Source organism: Sciurus carolinensis, chromosome 11, assembly GCF_902686445.1.
Source record: "Sciurus carolinensis chromosome 11, mSciCar1.2, whole genome shotgun sequence".
Lineage (NCBI taxonomy): Eukaryota > Metazoa > Chordata > Mammalia > Rodentia > Sciuridae > Sciurus > Sciurus carolinensis.
The window spans coordinates 118315150-118335676 of record NC_062223.1 but is presented as its reverse complement, the minus strand read 5'-3'; the positions used below and the strand labels follow the sequence as shown (position 1 = coordinate 118335676).

General features: G+C 48.7%; 2 protein-coding genes across 16 annotated transcripts; one reads left to right on the top strand and one right to left on the bottom strand.

Moving 5' to 3' along the window:
* Nucleotides 1–803: 803 nt before the first annotated feature.
* Nucleotides 804–14962, bottom strand: C2cd2l (C2CD2 like). 9 transcript variants are annotated; one of them, XM_047517113.1, is made up of 17 exons: nt 14821–14962; nt 13833–14010; nt 10943–11056; nt 9388–10414; nt 7389–7484; nt 6928–7047; nt 6658–6768; nt 6461–6577; nt 6260–6371; nt 6033–6141; nt 5316–5380; nt 5099–5226; nt 4833–5007; nt 4031–4132; nt 3758–3894; nt 3385–3670; nt 804–2392 (listed from the first exon to the last, which is right to left on the bottom strand). In XM_047517113.1, the coding sequence occupies exons 4-17, from the start codon at nt 9739–9741 to the stop codon at nt 2181–2183; spliced, it is 2124 nt and encodes a 707-aa protein (XP_047373069.1). In that variant the 5' UTR covers nt 9742–10414; nt 10943–11056; nt 13833–14010; nt 14821–14962; the 3' UTR covers nt 804–2180. The 9 variants fall into 9 exon arrangements, with proteins under 9 accessions (XP_047373069.1, XP_047373072.1, XP_047373070.1 ...); XM_047517116.1 differs by lacking the exon at nt 10943–11056 and having other exon boundaries at nt 9388–10061; nt 10179–10414; nt 13840–14010; XM_047517114.1 differs by lacking the exon at nt 10943–11056.
* On the top strand, nt 12025–20050 carry Dpagt1 (dolichyl-phosphate N-acetylglucosaminephosphotransferase 1). 7 transcript variants are annotated; one of them, XM_047517123.1, is made up of 10 exons: nt 12025–12062; nt 14796–14865; nt 16005–16125; nt 16289–16502; nt 16753–16899; nt 18034–18118; nt 18512–18700; nt 19005–19092; nt 19255–19410; nt 19489–20050. In XM_047517123.1, the coding sequence occupies exons 2-10, from the start codon at nt 14804–14806 to the stop codon at nt 19552–19554; spliced, it is 1128 nt and encodes a 375-aa protein (XP_047373079.1). In that variant the 5' UTR covers nt 12025–12062; nt 14796–14803; the 3' UTR covers nt 19555–20050. The 7 variants fall into 7 exon arrangements, with proteins under 7 accessions (XP_047373079.1, XP_047373080.1, XP_047373083.1 ...); XM_047517124.1 differs by lacking the exon at nt 12025–12062 and adding an exon at nt 14598–14705; XM_047517122.1 differs by lacking the exons at nt 12025–12062; nt 14796–14865 and adding exons at nt 15085–15108; nt 15224–15329.
* Nucleotides 20051–20527: the final 477 nt, after the last annotated feature.

Sequence of the window (20527 nt, the reverse complement as noted above, 5' to 3'; positions counted from 1 at the left end):
AGCCCTGCATTAATTTTTTAAATGCCTATATTTGAAATGAGATCAGGATTATCTTCACTATAACAATATGTGATTGCATTGATCTCTGGGCAGCTCAGCACTACAAGCTGAGTACAATTTCTAGTTACCATCTATTCAATCCTAGGTCCAGTGGAAATCTGCCCTCCATCAACAAAAATTTCCCATGAAATTACAAGTTCATTGTGTTTGCCTGTCTGTCTTACTGGTAAACAAACTGCTCCTCTGTAACTACCATAAGTCACATTTATCAGGTCAGGGGAAACAGCTTGAAAAATCTCTTGAGTTTTCATGACCTAGATTTGAACCTTTTACTATATAAAAATTAACCAAATATCCAAATATTTGCTGTTCTAAATATCCCATATTCTGTGACTAGAATAGACAGGAGCATGGGGAATATTAACAATGCCATGCTGTCTACCCAAAGGCACATGACCTGAACCCTCTGTGGGGCACGTAAGTCATAGAATGTCAAGGCTAAAAGTAACCTGAGTGATTATTCAGACCACCTTTATGTTAGAGATGAGGAAGCTGAGGTCCAGAAAGGAGAAGTAGCCTGTTCAAGGTCACTCAGTGTGTTTGTGGCAGACTCAGTTTTCCTGCCTCTTCGTCCTGAGCTCTGCCCAGCATTCTATAGCAGCTTACCTGGTTTAAGGTCTGTATAAGATCCCAGAAGACAGGAACCAGGGACAGAATTTGCTAATATCTATAGCTCCTTAAAACTTGCGCACAATTAGGAATAAAAGGGTTTTTATTATGATGAAACACTTGAAAGACTTCCCCCTCCTGGGTTTCTTCTGAGGCAATAATTAATGCTTACTCAGCAATGGCGATGTGCAACCAACTTCTAAGCACTTTACTCATTTCCATCTCACCCATAACTGAATGGTAGCTGCTATTATCACAGTCCCCATTTTACAGAGAAGAAAACTTTAAAATGAGGCACCCAGAGATTTTATAACTTGCCCTGTCACATGGGTAAACTAGTGGAGCTGGGACTCAAATCCAGGTGGTCTCATTGTAGAGTCCATGCTCTAAATTGTATTATGTCCTGGAGGGAGCAGCCTACTGAAGAAGAGAGGATGAAGATGCTGGACTAGCTGATTGATGTTTTTGCTGCAACGTCACCCTTCCGAGCCTCTTGCCTCTTCTATCTTCTCTCTACATGTACCTTTTCCCCTGCAGGATCATCTGTCCCATCTCACTAACTGGATCCCTATCTCTCATCCTCCCATGGTATCAATCCATGGCTTCACTATTAGCTTTTAAAAGGACAAACAATTGCCCAATTTATAAACTCCAATTTAACTTTAATTTAATAAATTAAATCCCAAGCCATCACACAGCAATGGACATCATCATCCCCCAACATACAGAGGTGCACCCTGCTCTTGCTCCATCATCACACAGTCTTTAAAGCCCCTCAAGCCATCTCTCTGGGGAAGGCTTCCCCCCAAGCTCCTGGCTCCCTCCTTCAAACTGAGTCACTGCTCAGGGAGAAAGCATCAAGTACAAAAATGGTAATAAAGGGGGAGGGAGGGATGAGGAGCAGCAGGGGAGACAGGGAGGTGGGGAGTACCTGCCCCCCATCCTGGGCACTGGCCCGGCTTCCTATGAGCTGCCAATGTCCTCAGAGGCAGACACTGGTGCTGGTCTGAGTAGGGACCTGAGGGAGGTGTGGGAACCCTTACTGGGAATTACCTACTCTCCTGGTACAGAAAAGAAGGGTCACCTGGGAGAGATGCCTTCTGTCATCTGTTTGCTGAGGGTCCTAGACCACATATATAAATAGAAAAGAGAATAAATAAGGGAGGATCTGCTGAGGAACTGAGCACCCTGGGACTCCTCTTGGGGGCCAGTGTCAGCAGGAGGCCAAGGCTTCTGAGGAATGTCCACACATGCCAGGACAGAGCCCATCTCTTACTCCCAGCCATGAACTTTCTTCTATGTCCACAGCAATGGATGCCCACCTCTTGAATGCTTCCCATTGCAAGTACCCTTCCAACTGGCCCCAAAGCCCAGGCTAGACAGGGCTTCCTGGAACCCAAGGCCTTTCCTGGCCCTGGCACTGGGAATCCAGGAAGGGGTACAGAAGGGGATGTGGGGAATGGGCTGAGAGAACTCGTGCCCTCTCCGAGCTCAGGAGGTAAGGAGGGCCCTCAGAGCTGGGGGCTGGGGTTGCCATTGGCCTTGGGTTTGGATTTGAAGGAAAAACGCTTGATAAGGCGGCGAGAAAAGCTGCCAGCCTTCTTTCGGACACTGGGTGTGGCTGTCGTGTTGGAGAGGTCATCGTGTGATTGGCTCAGACCAGCTTCCTTCTGTCGAGGCCTCCGGCGGAAGATGAGCTTAGTGCCACTGCGCAGGAAACTCACTGTGGGAAAAGAATGTGTAGCTGAGGCAGAGAAAATGGCATGGAGTGGGGTGAGGTGAGGGACAGAGAAAGAACCAAGGATGGAGAGACAGAAGATGAGGAACAGGACCAGTCCCCTGGCCTAAAGTCAGACATTCTTAGGAAAATAGAATGTGCTTTATCCATCTTGAGGAAGAAATGGTGAACTCATAGGGTTCCATGTGCCCCTCTGACTCTGGCCCAAAGAGGAATGTCACAGGTCAGCTGCTCTGAGAGGACAGCCTGGAATTGGGCCTCTTTCCTATGGAGAGACAAAGGCCATGTAGATGGTGTTCCCCAAAACCCCCAAATCATGAAGGAAAACGTAGGTTGACACTAACTTATTTACTGCATTCCAGGGTGTGCATAGGACGTGGCGCATCTGGAAATGTCAATGAGGTAAATTCAGGACCAAGAGGATGAAGAAGGTGCTTACAGAGCAGGCTTTGGACTTAGGAATCTCATGATCCCAAAAAGTGATACAGGCTTAAATCATAAATGGATTCATGATTCATAAGCTCATTGGTCAGCAGATGACTGTTTCGGGGTAAGCCCTTCATCCGTTAACGTTAGGTCTCCCAGAGCTGTCCACAGCCTGTGTTACCACCAGAGGTACAATCCTAAGGTTGGCCAGGGTAGAATGTCTCATACTTATGGGGGATGGGTAGGTTCAGCGCACAGGGGATGAAATTTTTTTAGAAAAAAAGAAGGAAGGCACACAGGCCTTTAGACCTAGGAAGAAAGAAAAATGGGGGTAAAGGGAAATCATTTGGCATCCCTTCCTGTCACCTAAGCCTGTCAGATCCAGGCCAGGACCAGAAGCACCAATTTCCCTTCTCTACTTTAGCTTAGCTGCACCTTAGGGAAGGAAGAAGTCAAGTCAGCTGAGACTCTCATGTCCCTAACTGTCTAGTAGGACCCAGGTCACAATACTGGGTATAAAAGCAGGGAATGTCCTTCCAATATCTTCCCACCTTTGTGATCCTTGAGGCTGCGGGTCTCCAGGGCACCAGTAGACCCTGTTTCTGACTCAACATCATCCACCGATGGCCTCTCAGAAATGTCTGAACGAGTTGTCTCATCTGCTTCCTGGACACTCGTGGGACTAGAGAGGGCATCTAGGGGTCCTGGGGATGTGGCTGGTGGGTCAGAGGGAGGTGAAGAGGGACCTCCGCTGGTGCCTGCATCATCCTGCATTGAGGCTTCCAGGGAGGCTGCGTAGCCCAGGGATAGTGCCAACTCGTCCTGAGCAATGGGCACCTGGCAGAAGGGATGAGTTTTAATGTGCAGAAGTGACCCGTTAGGGCTTTTTCCCTATCCCAGCTCCTTTCCCCAGAGCTCTGTTACCTTGGAAACCCCAGAGATGATGAGAGTGCTGCGCTTGGTGGGTGTCTTCTTGGCTGCCCGCCCACTGGGCTCAGTCAGCTGGCGAATTGCTGTCTCTGCTACTGGGTCCAAGCCATTGGAAAGGTGGCTCTCCCCTGCTGGGGGCCCAGAGAATAGATAATCTGACTTCTCCCTGGCATCTTCTTGGGCTGAAACTCCTCCTGCCCACCCAAAGTGGTTTTTGACTATAGGGCACCAGTGCCCAACAGTCACACATGCCCACTCCCCACTCACGGCTACTGCTGTGGGAGGCATTGCTGGGGCCGCTGCTCTCACTCAGTACAGTTGTCGTCTTCTCAGTCACCTCCACCTTGGACGGGGAGCGGGAGGGGGAGTCTGGTGGGCGGGGGAGTGTCAGTGAGCTGAGAGGTGCTTTGGAGTGGCCCCCCTACTATCTTTGTCAAGATGCAACTTTGGTCGACTCAGAGGCAAGGATGATTAAGGAATGATTAATCACAAGAGTGATTAAGAAGATGTCATGGGGACAAAAAGATACCACAGGAACCAAAGTGTGGGAAAGTGCCATGGGACCCATTTAAGGGTGTGAGGGGTTATCATAAAAATATGGAGAGTGTACAGAGGAGGTACAGGGGTTCATGTGAGTAGGGGAACTGCCATGGGACTCCTGTAGATGAAAGAAGTATGATGGAGGGCCACTGGGAAAGAAATGCCACAGAGGCTACTGGGTGTGTTGGAAGACCCCAGGGTGTTGGAAGGTTGAAAATGGAGCAAAGGACAATTTGTCAGTTGAGGCCAGAGTCAGAGGAAAGAGACCCATGAAAAGACAGAAGGGATGTGAGCAGGTAGAAGAGCAGGAGTTCTGTATGAGGGGCTGGTAGATTCAGAAAGATTGAGAGTGAGAGGAGTAGCTAGAGAAATGGAGGGATGTAAGGAAAAGTTTGAGAGATCATGAGGAAGAAGTGGCAGGATGGGAGCAGAATGCCAAGAAACAGGTTTCCCCTTTCCCTGTTCTGCCACGGGGTTTATAGTATATTGCCTCTGGCTAGAGCTGGGCTCCCAGGCTCCTCCTCTTTACCTAATTTGCCATCTACACGGGGCCGGGACTGGACAGTGGTAACAGTGGTGACAATGGTGCCATCAGGCATGATGGTCCGATCCAGCTCAATCTTCTTGGTAGGTGTGATGCTGGGGCGTGGAGTGGAGGGAGTGGGTGTGCCCAGGTTCCCAGGGGAGCCTTCCTCATACTGCAGCTGCCAAGGGGTGGGAGGGCAAGGGGTCAGGGCCTCAGAGACTGCCCAGCCCCTGTGTCCCCCCATTCCCCCCCAGGGATCAGCTTCTCACCTCTGCTGCTATGGTGGCTGCTGGGCCCAGGGCTTTCCCTGGCCCTGGGGTGAGTGGGCACACCTGTCTTCGAGACAGTGGTCTGGAGGGGGAGCCCACAGGCAGTGTGGCCTGGCCCAGGAGCTCAGCTGGGGACAGGGGTGGCACTGTGAGCTGGACCCATGACCAGGCCCCACTCAGCACCCACCCAGAGGTGCCCCTTCTGCCCCACACTCACTGTCTCCACAGCTGCCACTCCTTAGCACTTTGAGGGTCAGCTCCCGGCTCTGGGGGCCCAGATCCCTGTGGGCCAAGAGGAGATACACCCAGGAAAGGGAAGATTAGTACACTGAACCCACTCTTGGGTCCATCACAGGCCAGAGGCAGAGAGAAATATACATAAATTAGAAAGGGTACTGGTGCTCTATTCAGATTATCCTGACCTTCAATTCCTCCCTCTTCCCAAGAGAACAGGGCAGGGTCTGAGTGGAGAAAGCTTTCCTCAGCCAGGCATTCAAATGCCCCCACCCCACTCTACCCTGTCTAGCTGGTCACTCACAGTCTCACACCACCCTTTTCCTTTTGCTCAAGCTGTTCCCTCTGCCAAGAATACTTTCACATTCTGTTGCTCCATGCCACCTCCTCCATGAAGCTTACTCTGATCCTTATTCCACTGTAAGAATTAGTATCCCCCACCTAAACACTTCCATGGCATGTGTGTAAACATCATTGGCATGCTTGTACTATCTTCTCTGCATACCTCTGTGATTAACCCAGGGGTTGGGGCTGTATCTTGGTCATGTCTTTATCCCAGGACCTAGGCCAGGGCCTGGCATATGATCGAGTCTCACACCAAAGTCTACTGAAAGCAGAGCTGATTCATGCTAGGGCTAGGCTGGAAGGGTTTCATCTTCAGTCTATGGGAGCAGGGGTTCGGGGCAGGGTCATTCCTTACAGAGCCAAGTCATCTGTCCATTCCACCTCAGGACCAGCCCTCATAGGCTTGGTCCACTTCTGTTGCATGGGGTTGTCAAGCTCAGCTACACAGCACAGTTCCTCATTGCCTGTGAGTAATGAGAAGTTAGAAGATGCTCAGATCAAAGATGGGAAGCTAGGGAAGAATGGCAAGGGAGTACCTGTGACTGCGGCCTTGGCAGTCCCCCAGCTGCTTCTACCTCTCACCTCTTAGTTCACTTCCCAGATGAGATGCTCGAAGCTGCCGTAAGAATAACCGGGTAGGTCTGTTGATGGACGGCTGGGCCTGGGGCATCATGGGTGGCTTCTCACTGGGTACCTAAAAGGAGGTAGAAAGAGTAATAATCCTGATACAGTGTCCTGGGGATAGGGTGCACGGAAACCTTTTGCTTTTGGGTTTCTACTCACGAGGCCTCCTGGGGCAGAACAAGCCCTGAGGTTGACCATCATGGCTGGCTGGGTGCTGACTATGGCATCCTTGATCAGTTCCTCAATTGTTGAGAGCTCTAGTTGCTCCTCACCTCTCTGCAGAAAGGAGAATGAAGAGGTGGAGCTCCTGCTTTGCCTGCCTTCCTGTACTGCCTCTTCTCTGCCAGCCTACTTACCTCCCTGGCCTGCAGCTTGGGAAGCACCATCAGGCTGAGATCTGGGCGATCAGTGAAGGCCCAGGACACTAGCAGCCCTTCACCAGGGATTTCCTCAAGGTTGACTTCCAACTGGGAACAGAGTCAAAAGGATTGGGTTGACTTGCCCCACTCCCAATTCTCCAGGACCCTCCCTTCACAAATTCCACCCCAGAGAGGAACCAAACAGAAAATGCTGGGCCAACTGAACTGCCCATCCTACCCAACTCAGTTGCCCACATTTCTATCCACCTGTGTTGGTGGCAGTGTCAGAGTGACGTGGTAGGTCTCCATGGAGACAGCAGCCGGAGACTGCTGGGTCACAGAGACTGGGAACCGCACCTCCTCAGCAAAGAGCTGGCAGCGCAGCACCTGAGGACCGGTGAGGCAGGGTCAGACATGGAAGCAGTGTGCTCACCCTGCTGTACCCTGCCCTGTGATGGTTCAGCAGACCCCTCCCCTTTTCTTTGGGGCTTCACCTTTTTGGAACCATACGCACCTAAATGAATCAGACAAAAGCCAGACTCCTTTCCCCAGACAAATACAGATATATACACACAACATTTTGCCCATAACTTTAGTGGAATGCTCAGATCAATTCTTCGAGTGCTAAGGCATTCACAGACTCTCCAGGTTAAGAACCCTCAAGATTAAAGGGAACCCTTGGGGTCAGCCCACCTAAGGCCCCAAAGAGGGCACTGCCCATCCCTTACCATGGTGCGCTCTGATTGGTCTACGCAGGTCACACGACTAATGCTGGTTCTGGGTGAGAGTTGGGGCACCTCCTCAAAGGCAATTTGGATGGAGCTCTGAGGAAGTAATGCAGGCACAGGATCAGTTCTCTGGAGCTACCCCCCACATGGCTGGCCTGCTTAGTTGCTGGCTGGGCCCTGGCACTGCGGACTCTCCAGCTGCAGGCTGGCTTCTGGCCTCTCCTTGGCTCAGGGCTTTAGGACAAGAGGTATTTTCCCTCAAGACCTACCTCTCCAGGGGATTGCATCTTCTAGAGGCTGGTGAGAACTGCATAGCTAGACCACTCCTGAGACTAGATAGTCTTAAGCTGAAGATCCTGGATCCCTCCTGGAATACCAGGAGCCTCCCTCCTCTCCCCCACCACAGATCCAAAGAAAAGTGTACACAGGGGGAAAAAATAAGGTATTCATTATCAACTATATTATATAAAAGCTGGGCAGAGAGGGACAGAACTGAGTTAAGGGTGAAAACAGTAGGGTCACTTATTATAAGATAAGAGCTGGAGAAATGAGGCCAGGCCTTCAATAAGAAAGCTCAAGGGTATGACTCTATCTAGACTCTCCAAGATGAAGAACAGCTCAGCATGGCCTTGGGAAACTTCACCAGAAGTACTGGGAAAAGAAAAGTACTGGGAAAAGCAAGTTCAGAGGGCTCAAGTGTCCAGGGTTCTGGCTAATTCCTCAAAGCAGACAACAGGATGGTATTGGTGAGCAGAAAGCTCCTTGGCTTAGGTCTTGAAAGAGTCATTCCCTAATTCATCCACAGTTGTGGAGAGCTGGATGGGAAGGCACAGAACGGGTGGCAACTCTTTCTTGAGTCTTGAGATGGAAGAAACAAATCCGCAGGGCTCACATGCCTGGCAAACCAGGGAAAGCCAACTTTTTTGCTCTGATAGCTCCCATCTTCAAAGACCAGGCCAAGGGAGACAGGAAAATGGATGCTTGAAACCTCAATCTCCCCATCCCCTGCAAGGGAGGCCAATGTCCAGCTGAGTCAGCTGTCCCAGGGAGTTGCTTCTGACCCAGGGACAAAGTGCGTGAAGAGGGGCGGGTTCAAGGTATAAACTGATAGTTGTCATCTGGCTTTCAGCTGACCAGTTGGGAAGAGGGAACAAAGCAACTTGTGGCCACTTCTGTTTCCAGGTATTTAGGGAGCTAGTAGGGTAAAACCTCTAGACTTGTGTCTGGAAATGGAGAACCCTCTGAGTAAGTCACTGATAGACTGTGAAGGTAAGGAGAGGTTGTTGGGCCAGGATGGGAAAGGGCCCAGAAGAGGGAGACCTCTGCCTTCCACCTAACCTTGGTCTCATGATCATGCTTCCTGCCCCACTTCCTGGGAGGCCAGATGCCCATGGTGCAATAGGAGGAAGTAGGCTGGGCTGGTTAGTGACTGACCCTCAAGGAGCAACTCCAAGTTCATTTACTGGAAAGGACAGGATTTCCAATCTGCTCTTTGCCTGCATATCCCACCCCCCCATCAACAAATACAATGCAGACCAGCATGGAGGAAAAGATGTTTGTAGCAGTGAAATTACTGATGAGCATGGAGGTAATTCATGGTCCCTGAGGATGTGCCTGGCCACATCAAGGATTTGGGGCATGAAATGTTAACTGGGTGTGGTGGTATGAGAACCAGGCAAATTCCCTCTGCAGGTGCACCTGTCTCCCCTTGCCCAACCAGCACTCAGGCTAGGCGGAAGTGCCCTCAGGCACAGGGATTAGCGTTGCTATGAGAACAGTAACTTGTGCCTGGGTTTGTACCTAGCCCACAAAAATAGATTTGGGACATAACTGGATTTCTACAATCCCCAGCCTCACCTGCACCATTTGATCTGGGAGGGAAGAGAAGTCATGGGTTCCCCAGTTGATCCCCGACCCCCATCTCGCCCTCCTAGTATAAGCAGTCCCTCTACTGGAAGGGAAAGCTAAAGAGACCTCATAGGGGTTTCGTCCAACTCACCCCGTCCCTGCAGGCCTGCTCATTCAGCGCTCGCACCCAAGCCCGCTGCCAGTTCTCCCGGAAAGACTTGAAGGCAAACAGCGACGCCAGGAGGCCCCGGACTCCTGGTTCCTCAGGGGCGCCGGCTCGAGTCGCCCGCAGCCGCAGCAGCGAGCGCCACACGCCCAGCTCACGCAGGGAACCCCCGGACTCCGTGGCTAAGGCGGTTCCCGGGCCCCGGCCCCTCCGGGCCCGCGCCAGCCACAAACCCCGGGCATATTGCAGGAGCCAGCCAAATACTGTGAGCAGCGAGGCAGCGAAGAGGAAAAGCAGGGCCGCCCAGCCCACGTCCTGCTGCCCCCAGCCCAGAGCCATGCTCTGCGCGGGCTCGGGTCCCGGTCCGGGCTTGGGCTCAGCCGCTGCCCCGGGGGAGCATGGCCCGGGCGGGCCTCGGGGCGGGAGCGAGCTCCCCCGGGGCTGGGCGCGCGGGCTCGGGGGCTCTCCTGAGCAGAGTGCCTGGGACTAGTGGGTGCCAGAGATCGAGAAGAGGTCCTCAGGGGTCGCGACGCAGGAGCTCTCTCTCTGAGACCCGGGTCCCTCGTCGCTTGGTCCAGCGGTCCGACCTGGACTAGTAGCGGGCCAGCGCCCGACTCCTCCTACCGCGCGGGCCCCGCCGGACCCGGGCGGGGACTGATCTGCGGAGACGATGGAGCTCGCGGACCGGCACCGGCTCCGGGAGGTCTGCGTGCGCAGAGCTGACACTGACAACACCGCCGGCGCCCCGCCCCCACCCGCCCTTAAAGGAGACGCACCCCGCGCGGGGAGGGGCCCGGCCAGCCTGGCGCTCCGAGGTAGAGTAGGGCGGAGGATAAGCAGCGAGCAAACAGGGTTCCTGACTTGAAAAATAGGAGGGTTCTTTGGCTGCCCCGCCCCATCCTGCAGTCGGGATGCACCCCTTCACCCCAGCTCAAGGCAAGAGTAACTTCACTTATCTGAGACGCCGCCTCCGTCTTTCCAAACGCATCTTAGATTTCTTCAGGTTGGGCGCCTGTGGGGTTAAGAAGGCGGTGACCCCTGTGGAAATCACTACCCCCTTCTCCCAACACCCCCAGGCTCTGCCGCTTCTAGATTCCCATTCCCTGGTTGAAGCTAGGCCCGGGGTAAGAGGCGCAGGGCATCCTTCTGAGACAGAAGTGCCTGGCAGGGGGTCCTGCTGATATGACAGAAAGCGGAACCTGAACCTGGTAAAGGTTGAGAATAGAACATGGAACCTTGAATTCCCTCCATCACCCATCAACCCCCTTCCCCTTGGGGCTTGGACCCAGGAACACCTCCATTTAACCTCCTCACTCGTGTGGGTTTGTTCTGGAGATATTTCCCGAGCCCTAGGATGCATCTGTTCTTAAAAATAATATATTTCCATAGTAACAGCTCCTGCCTATGGAGCACATGCAGAGAGGGTGGTAATGAGAAGGGAGGTGGCAATGTAGCACTGGACTATCAATAGATTTGGCCAGTTGACCGCGCCATCCAAATGTGTGGGGGATATCCCACCCATCACGTAGTGCAGACTTACAGTCCTAGCTACTCAGGAGGCTGAGGTGGGAGCAGCATTTCAACCCAGGAGTTGGAGATCAAGTAGGAGTTCAAGGACAACACAGTGGTGAGGGCTTCAAAAACAATCCCCCGCCTCAAAAAAAAAAAAAAAAAAAAAAATCCAAACCCAAATATGTGCTATCCCAACAAATTTCCCCCAAAATGGTGTTGTAGGTATATTGCCCAATTTCTGGTCTCAGGATCTACCTTTTTTCTAGATTTAGGGAGTATATTCCATCCTTATAGGTTTGGGGCTCATTTTTGCTTTCTGGGAATGGGGAAGGAAAACCATACAGAAGAATTCAAAGACATTTCTATGCCCCAAGAGCCTCTTCACACACATGGGAAGGTCTCTGGCACATAGTGCCTTCCAGAAGGGGAGGTGTTAAACATTTTCCAAATTCATTTGGTTGTCTAAGGAATAAGCACAAAAGAGTCAACAATGCCTTCTGAAGCATGGGTTGCAGGGCTAGGAAGGATCTGGCAGGTCAGCAGCAGGGTCATGTGAGCCAGAGAAGGCAGAGGGGTAGCCTGAGATATCCTTAAATTTCACTGTAAGGAGTGATGGGGAGAGGTGGGTGATGAGGTAACCTTGCTATGGCCCTACTCACACAATATCACCAAACTCTGAAAACAAGGGGGATTCCTAGAGTCTCCATTTCTAATATCAGGGGAGCAGAAGATGTGAAATCAAGGGCGGAGAAGTTCAGAGCCAGAACCCAAGAGGAAGTGGTGCATGGGCAAAGCAGCCAGGGTTAGAGGAAAAGATTTTGCAGGAAACATCCGCATGCAGGGCTTATTCTACCAAGAATCCTTCCTTAGGAACTTTTGGATCTCCCAAGGATCTCAGTTGTCTGAGTTCTTGGATTTATTTCCTCAACTCCTCCACTAGGTCCTTGGTCCTACACTGCCAGATCTGCCTCAGAATTCAGTCTTACATGAATCTTCTTAGTTAGGCCTCCAATCTTCCTTCCACCTCATTTCATTTTGCATTATACTCTAATTGATTGTTTACATGTTTGTTTTTTCTGTTCATCAGGAAATTGCCTAAGAGTGAGGACCATGTCTTACTCATCTCTCTTCCCTCATATTCAATCAAGGTACTTTAAATATGCCAAAGTTCTCCTAAGGGGAAGCGACTGCATTTATACCACTTTGTACTCCCTATTTTACTTAAGAGTTTCCTATGCACATAAGTATGGATTTGCAAATTGCTTGTAATTTGAAGAAATTTACCAGAAAATATTCTAATATATGTGTGAACACTAAGAATTTCTGTACTGTTTCCATCTTTGGAGTGGAATGGGAGATCTTAGGGCTTGCTTTCAGCTAAGGACTTCTGCTAGGGGAGAAGTAAAAAGACAAGGAAAAAGACTCAGTGCCAGATACAGTGGCACATGCCTGTAATCATGCCTCTTAAGGCTAAGGCAGGAGGATCACAAGTTCAAGATGAGTCTGGGCAACTTTGTGAGACCCTGTCTCAAAATAAAAAAATAAGAAGGATGAGGGATATAGGTCGGTGTTAGAGTACTTCTGCATTCAATTCCCAGATTGTTGGGGGTGGGGAAAAGGAGCAATTCAGCTGCCTAGACAGAGCTACAATTAGGGTCCTGCAAGTGTTACAGTCCTGGACTATCAAGAGCAGTCTCATGGTCTTTTTAAGTACTGTGAAATATTTTCAGGACAGGCTTAGTCTGGAAATAATCTGGACTGGAGTGGGCACAGTGGGGAACATCTGTAATCCCAGTGACTTGGGAAGCTGAGGTAGGAGGATCACAAGTTCAAGGTCAGTCCCAGCAACTTAGTAGGACCCTGTCTCAATAAATAAAAGGGGCTGGGCATGGTGGTACATGCCTATAATCCCAGCAACTCTGGAGGCTGAGACAGGAGGATGGAAAGTTTGAAGCCAGCCTCAGCAACTTAGTGAGATCCTATCTCAAAATAAAATATAAAAAAGAGCTGAGAATGTGGCTCAGTGGTTGAGCCCTTGGTTCAATCCCCAGTAACAATAAAACAGAATAAAAAGGACTAGGGGGGTTGCTCAATGGTAAAGCCTCTGAGTTCAATCCCTCATACCAAAAAAAAAAGAAAGAAAGAAAGAAGTGGATTGACTTTGCTTACTTGGAGGTGCTCAGGGCTGCTCAGAAGGAAATGTACATCATAGACATTGCCTGCTCAACCCAAGACTAGGAACAACTCAGATGATTTTTGAGTCTTAATGAATGTTTTTCAATATTCAGGTTACTGCTTTGAACTTTTACTAGAAAAGACCCAAATTTTCAAGTGAATCATGTGTTTGTTTCTCTCTCTGATTAGTCTGATAATTAATTGGGCATTTACTATTATGGGAACAAAATTATTCAAATTATATGACAAATATCTAGGTAACCATTTTCTGATAGTAATATGTATATGTGGATGATGAATCCCTAATGCCTTGTCTTTGAATAAGTTCTCTTACTTATTCAAAGGGATGAATAGGCTGATGATCTCTGGAGAAGAAAGAGTAAGGAAATTTTAGGTCTTAAGCCAGGAGGGAAGGAAAATTTATGAGGATTGGCCTTCTAATAATAATAATAATAACGGCTGGGGAGATAGCTCAGTTGGTAAAGTACTTGCCTCACATGAACAAGGCCCTGGGTTTGATCCCCAGCACCACCAAAAAAAAAGATAATAATAATAATAATAATAATAATAAATAGATATAGACTGTATCTCAGACTCCAGGGAGTCTCAGTCTGCTCCTGATCAACAAGATAACTGAGTGCTGCCTTCTCTGGGGATCCTGCAAGCTCCTCCTTTCCACCTGCTCCTGGCATCTCACTTTCACTCTCCTTCCTCATTTGAAAGAAAGGATTTTCCACTCTTACCACTTACTGAAATCTTTTGAGAAATACTCTTCTTCAAGGCCCTCTCACTTTCTCACTTTCACAACTTGTTGCACCCTCCGTATGCACCGATTACCATCTATTCATCTTCCAGATGCAGACTCACGTGATGATGCCTTGCACACACATATCCTTGTGTCCTTAGCCCCACGGGGACACCCTGTGAAAAGGAAAACACTTGCCTCCAGAGAATTTGCTTGCACACACACACAGAAACACAGAAAAACAAAATTTGATGGAATACTATCCAGTAAATTAGAGGGCTTATGTGTGTATGTATTTATGTATTTTATACATTTTGTTGTTGTTAATTATAGTCACCCTTCAAGTAGAAGGGGCAGTTTATATCTGATATGGAGGGAAAGGAAAGACTATCTTTGGCCTAAAAAGAGCCAATCCTATCCTGACAATTAAAGTATGCCATATTGGAAAGGATGGACAAAGTGCCAGACTATTTTAGTCATCTCCTTAACTCCCAGGTGGTGATTTCTTCTCTGAAGAATGTAAGCAATTTGCTTGTGGTGTGTGTAAGGGAATGAAAATGTAGATAAACTGTTAATTGCAGGGGAACAGGTGTCAAACAAAAGCACAGCGAGATAGAGAAAGAAGCCTGTCTAGGAGGGAGATGGGCAGGCTCACAAGAAGCTAGGTGTGGGTCTGGTTCTCCTGCCTCCTTAGCTCTTTCCCACGTCTGATCCTCTGTCTGCTTGTTCTGGAAGCTTGGCACAATGTAGCGATCCAAGAGCAAGTTCAAGTCCCGAGTTAAATTCAAGACCTAAAGGCACTCCATTTCCTTCAGTGATGAGGTGCCGCCCTGGGTTGCCAGGCAACGAACTGTTACAGTGGGGGCAGAAGGTGGGTGGGATGTTGAGGGAAAAGTACAGAGTGGGAGGGGCTTTTCAAAAGTCTACGCTTTAGAACTTACATCATCCTTCTAAATTGCAGCTGCGTTTATGGAAATTGTGTTTACCTTGACTTCCGACTACGCTGACAACAGGTTTCCTACAAGAAGTAGGTGAGGTTCCACACCCTCGTCCTTCCTGCTCACCCCTGGCTTCCAGTAGCCACCTTCCTGGCTCCAAGGCATCCCAGATTAAGCGCGGGGTACTGGCCCTTTAAACGTGACCTGCGGGGGCGACCGAGCTAAACCTGACGTGGAGAGAGTGTGAGTAGTGTCGAGCACGTGGTACAATGAGGCGTTCATCTTGGAACCGGGCAGGAGGCATTTCCGCTCTGGGGTGTACATCTTTAATATAATGTTAGGAGACTATCCGCTCTTGCTTGTCTTTCTTTAATTGTTTTTCCACTATTCTTGTCATGACTCTACTCTCGAACAAGTGTAGTTTAAATTAACACTTCTGTTCCCTCGCTAGTGCCCGTATTAAAAATGGCGCCGCTTCCTTCGGAGTTGATAGTTCTTTTGCATTCAAGATCCGGGCGGAAACTCTGTGTATGCAGTTGGAGCAGAGCAGAGCCGAGGTTGCTTTATAGAGCCTTCTGGGGATCCCGAGGGCGGGTCAAATCAAGAGTTGTTGGGTTTTCCTCCGGCCGGTCTGAGAAGACTCTGCTCTTGGGGAGCGGCCATTCCTTATGCTGAGGTCTCAGGGCTGCTGCCCAGCTTGCCAGTTAGCTGAGTAGGCGGCGGAGCGGAGCCCCTAGCGGGTTAACATGTGGGCCTTTCCGGACTTGCCCATGCCGCTGCTGGTGAATTTGATCGGCTCGTTGTTGGGATTTGTGGCTACACTTACCCTCATCCCAGCCTTCCATGGCCACTTTATCGCCGCGCGCCTTTGTGGCCAAGACCTCAACAAAACCACTCGGCAGCAGATGTGAGCGGCGGCACACGGTGTCCCGGGCAAGGGGTCAGGGGTGGGGAGGCAGGGGCGAGGCCTTGAGGTGCTCGACTATGCGCGCGACCGAGAGCTAACCCAGGAGCCCTGGGACTCTGGGAGGTGATGGAAAGAACTGGTTAGCATCGGGAAAGGATGGATGGGAGACCCTTGGGTGGATCCGGAACTCCAGCATCGGTGCCCTCTTCATCCCCACCCCGCCAAAGAACTGGGAAGACTTTTATGGGTTTCTGTAACGTCTGCACTAGTGAGTGACCACGCCCTCTTTTCTTCCCCCTTCCTGAACCTTGCTGCTGGACCACAGCCCAGAGTCCCAGGGAGTGATCAGTGGTGCAGTTTTCCTTATCATCCTCTTCTGCTTCATCCCTTTCCCTTTCCTGAATTGCTTTGTGGAGGAGCAATGTAAGGCATTCCCCCATCATGAAGTAAGTGAGTTAGTGGGGGTCATTGGCTGGAACCTGGGAGGTGAAAGAGTTGGGGTTATTTGAACTTGGGGAAGGGGGCTGAGTAACGAACTGAAAAAACGGGAATTCTTGGAAGGAGGAATGAGAGTAGTATTAAATTATAACGTGCCTGAGCCTCCCCCAGTTTGTGGCCCTGATAGGTGCCCTTCTTGCCATCTGCTGCATGATTTTCTTGGGCTTTGCTGATGATGTACTCAATCTGCGCTGGCGCCATAAGCTGCTGCTGCCCACAGCTGCCTCACTACCTCTACTCATGGTCTATTTCACCAACTTTGGCAACACAACCATTGTGGTACCCAAGCCCTTACGACCAATTCTTGGCCTGCATCTGGACTTAGGTGAGTAGCACTAACAATACTGCCCCTATGGCATCTACTTCACGCCCTCCCCCATGTGAGATATCCAATACAGCACACTTCCTAGTGCTCCATATTCTCTAAGTGTTCCTGTTCTGCCCCTGTGTTTATTCAGATCCCTTTTGGTGCTCTTAATCCTGTGCTGTGTTTCACTTCTTTTCTCAAAAGAAAATCCTTAAATCCTCCCTCCCTAGGTGGCATTAACTTCTTTTCATACCATGTCTCCCCCCAGGGATCCTTTACTATGTCTACATGGGGCTGCTCGCAGTGTTCTGTACCAACGCCATCAATATCCTAGCAGGGATTAATGGCCTAGAGGCTGGCCAGTCTCTAGTTATCTCAGCTTCCATCATTGTCTTCAACCTGGTGGAGCTGGAAGGTAGGTGGGATTGGGGATAGGGAGAGAGAGAGAAGTCTGACTGTTTAGGGAGTTGTCTTATGTATGGGCTTAGGGGAGTTCAAGAGGAAAAAAACCAATATGTGAGTAATTATAAAAGATAAGGAAAGCTATTTACTTTGCAAATAACAATTGAGAGTTATTGGATTTGAGAAAGAAAAATAGCAGCTCTGTCATTTATAGCTGGAGTGGCACAAATAGCAAGGCCATATCTTCTTCTGTTGTACAGAAATAGTTTCACAGACCCCAGCATCAGGATCACTCTCTGACCATGAAGGAACACAGCAAAAACCACTTTTCCCTCACAATCATGTCTGATCACAGACAAAACCATGAGAACACTGAGAAACCCACAAAAATGACCAAGAACCCCTCTCAGCATGAGAGACCCTGGCTTCTTACCAGTAACAATGGCTCCTCCTGCTGCTTAAATTGAAAAAAAAAAAAAAAAAAAAAAAAAAATACACACACACATATATATGCTTAATCATAGAATTAATCCTGCTTTCTGACAGCATTCAGGCCAAAGCACAACTTTTTCCTTCCATCTCCCCAGAATGTCCAAAATGAATCCTATAAAAAGCCCCTCCTAGTACCCTACCAGAAACATTCTAGGGTTCCCCAGAGTGTGTACTCTCCATAGTCACCCTTTTTATGTCAGTAAACCCAACTTTGACTATCAGTGTGTTTCTGGTGGTCTTTGACAGATGCACATCAACAAGTGCTTATTAATGTTAAATACTTTTTAAAAATGTCATTTAAATCTTGAAACCACTCCGTGTAACAGGTATTATTGTTAGTCCTATTTTACAGATGAGGAAAGTTAACGTATGTGACATGGAAGGTCACATAGCTAGGAAGTAAAGCTGGTATTCAACCAAGGTCAGAATGGCTAAACCAAATTTAAGACATTAACCAGTTTTTGAAGTCTTCATAAAAATGGTGGAATATTTGAAATTGCCTAAAGGACATAAAAGGGGGGTAAGTGGATTCTTAAAAGTGACTTGGGTAAGGTAGATAATATAGCTGGGAACAGAACTTGAATACAGACAAAAATAGGATGAAGGCACACAGGGAGTATGGGTATTAACTTTTTCTTTTTCTTTGTTTCCAAAGGTGATTATCGAGATGATCATGTATTTTCCCTCTACTTCATGATACCCTTTTTTTTCACCACCTTGGGATTATTCTATCATAACTGGTAAGTAGCCTGGTGGATAAGAGAGACAACTATCTGAATACCTGGCAAAGATGGTCTTGATAACAACCTAGCTCTTAATGGAGAGGTTAAATCTATGCATACCTTCACTGAGTATTTTCTGGGTCTTCAGGTGGTATCATTCTGCCACTTTTTCCCTTGTGGTGCTAGGAAACCCATTACTTTGGCACATGCCAGTCAAGTACTCTACAACCGAGCCTGGTAGTATTCTGAAATTGTTCTTTGCTGAACAGTAGTTGGGGATGTATGCTGTGGAGCCCTCAGGAATAGATGGGTTCATAGGGTCAGGATGAGCTCAGTGCCCAGAGGGTGTGATGTGGGAGAGAGGATTGATAATGTCTCTTGCCACTGGCTCAGATGCTTTCTCTCACACAGGTACCCATCACGAGTGTTTGTGGGAGACACCTTCTGTTACTTTGCTGGCATGACCTTTGCCGTAGTTGGCATCTTGGGACACTTCAGCAAGACCATGCTACTCTTCTTCATGCCACAGGTGTTCAACTTCCTCTACTCACTGCCTCAGCTCCTGCATATCATCCCCTGCCCTCGCCATCGTATACCCAGGTAGCCACGTTGGGGCATCATTGCCTTTCATTTGGGATATCTAAAGCCAGCCTATACATTTACTCTGTAGGCCCCAGAGCAGAGCTAACTCTTTCCATTTAGGTGGCCTTTACAATTTATAAAGCACATTTACGTACATCATTTCATTTAATGCTCATTGCAGTTCTGTTCACATAGCAGAGCCAGAAATAGATCTTAAGTTGTTTGCTTCCACATTCAGTGCTTTTCCTAGTAATTAACCACTGGGAGGAGAGAGTTCTTTGACTAGAGGCCCAGTCACGTGAATCTGTCTTGCCCTTTGCAGACTCAATACCAAAACAGGCAAACTGGAGATGAGCTATTCCAAGTTCAAGACCAAGAGCCTCTCTTTCTTGGGCACCTTTATTTTAAAGGTAACAAGGTAACAAGGAGGTAAGGCCCCAGGCCACCATTCTGAACTCAGGAAATGGGGATCCTAGGCCTACATCAGATCCAAGGGGAGGTTGGCAGCATTAAGTAGATCCCCACTCCTGAAACATGGAAGCTGAACTTCTCTTCACCTCTGGTCCCTCCAGGTAGCAGAGAGCCTTAGGCTAGTGACGGTGCGCCAGAGTGAGAATGAGGATGGTGACTTTACCGAGTGTAACAACATGACCCTCATCAACTTGCTACTTAAAATCTTTGGGCCCATACATGAGAGAAACCTCACATTGCTCCTGCTACTGCTGCAGGTGAGGTTGGGGATGGGATTTACACCTCTTTGTCTCCTATTCTCCGTGGTTCTTATTCCAGTCCATTTCTCCTTGCAGATCCTGGGCAGTGCTGTCACATTTTCCATTCGATACCAGCTTGTCCGACTCTTCTATGATGTCTGAGTTCCCTGAAGATTGATCTTTACTGTAGTGTGGACTCCAGGGTCCTAATCTGGGCCAACCTCATGTCCAAGACTGCCTCTAGACCCAGGACTCTCCCACTCTTCACTATACTCCAGATTTTGTTGCATTTCCCTTCACAGGTTACTAGTGACATTCTGGGCCTTTCTTGCCCTCCAATGATATTAATTGAACTTTGCCTATGACTTTCTTCATCTTGCCACTTTCCCTTTTCATCTGATCTTTGCAGTCTCCTAAGGTGGGATGCAGCAGCTTTATTCAGATACCTATAATTCAACATTCAGAGTCCTGACTCAAGGAATATGCTGGGCTTCCACATAGAATATTGGTCAGTGTCCAGTTCCTTGTGGGCGAAGTCTATGGGCTGCTGAGGAAGGGCCACTACGATGACATTTGACTTTAAATTAAGTGTTCTGATTAGTAAGGTGGGGCAGATGTTCTCACTGGTGACAATAAAGAGTTGATTTTTTTTCTTGTTGTTCCTTGTAGGTATATTTCTTCTATGAGTAGATTAGGAAAGATAGGGAGAGTTGGTGGGGGTACTTCTTCCAAGAGGATGCCTATCTCTCTGACACTTTCTGGCAAGCAGTAAACAGAACTGAGCCCAAACAGAACATGTTGAATAAATATTGGAACTGACATTTCAGGTGACATGGAGGGTCACTGGATCTGTGTTCTTGCATAGGATGGAACTTTCAAGAGGTCTTATTTCTTTCCTTTTACATTTCCTTTGCCAGATAAGAGGAGGGAGTGAGGAGTGAACAGACCTAGATGGGGAGATAGTGATAGTTTGTAGAGTTGACTCCTTTCCTTTAAAAATCATAGGCCAGGGCTAGGATTGTGGTTCAGTGGTAAGAGCATTTGCCTGGCATGTGTGAGGCACTCGGTTCGATCCTCAGTACCACATAAAAATAAAGGTATTGTGTCTGTCTATAAAAAAAAAAAAAAAAAAAAA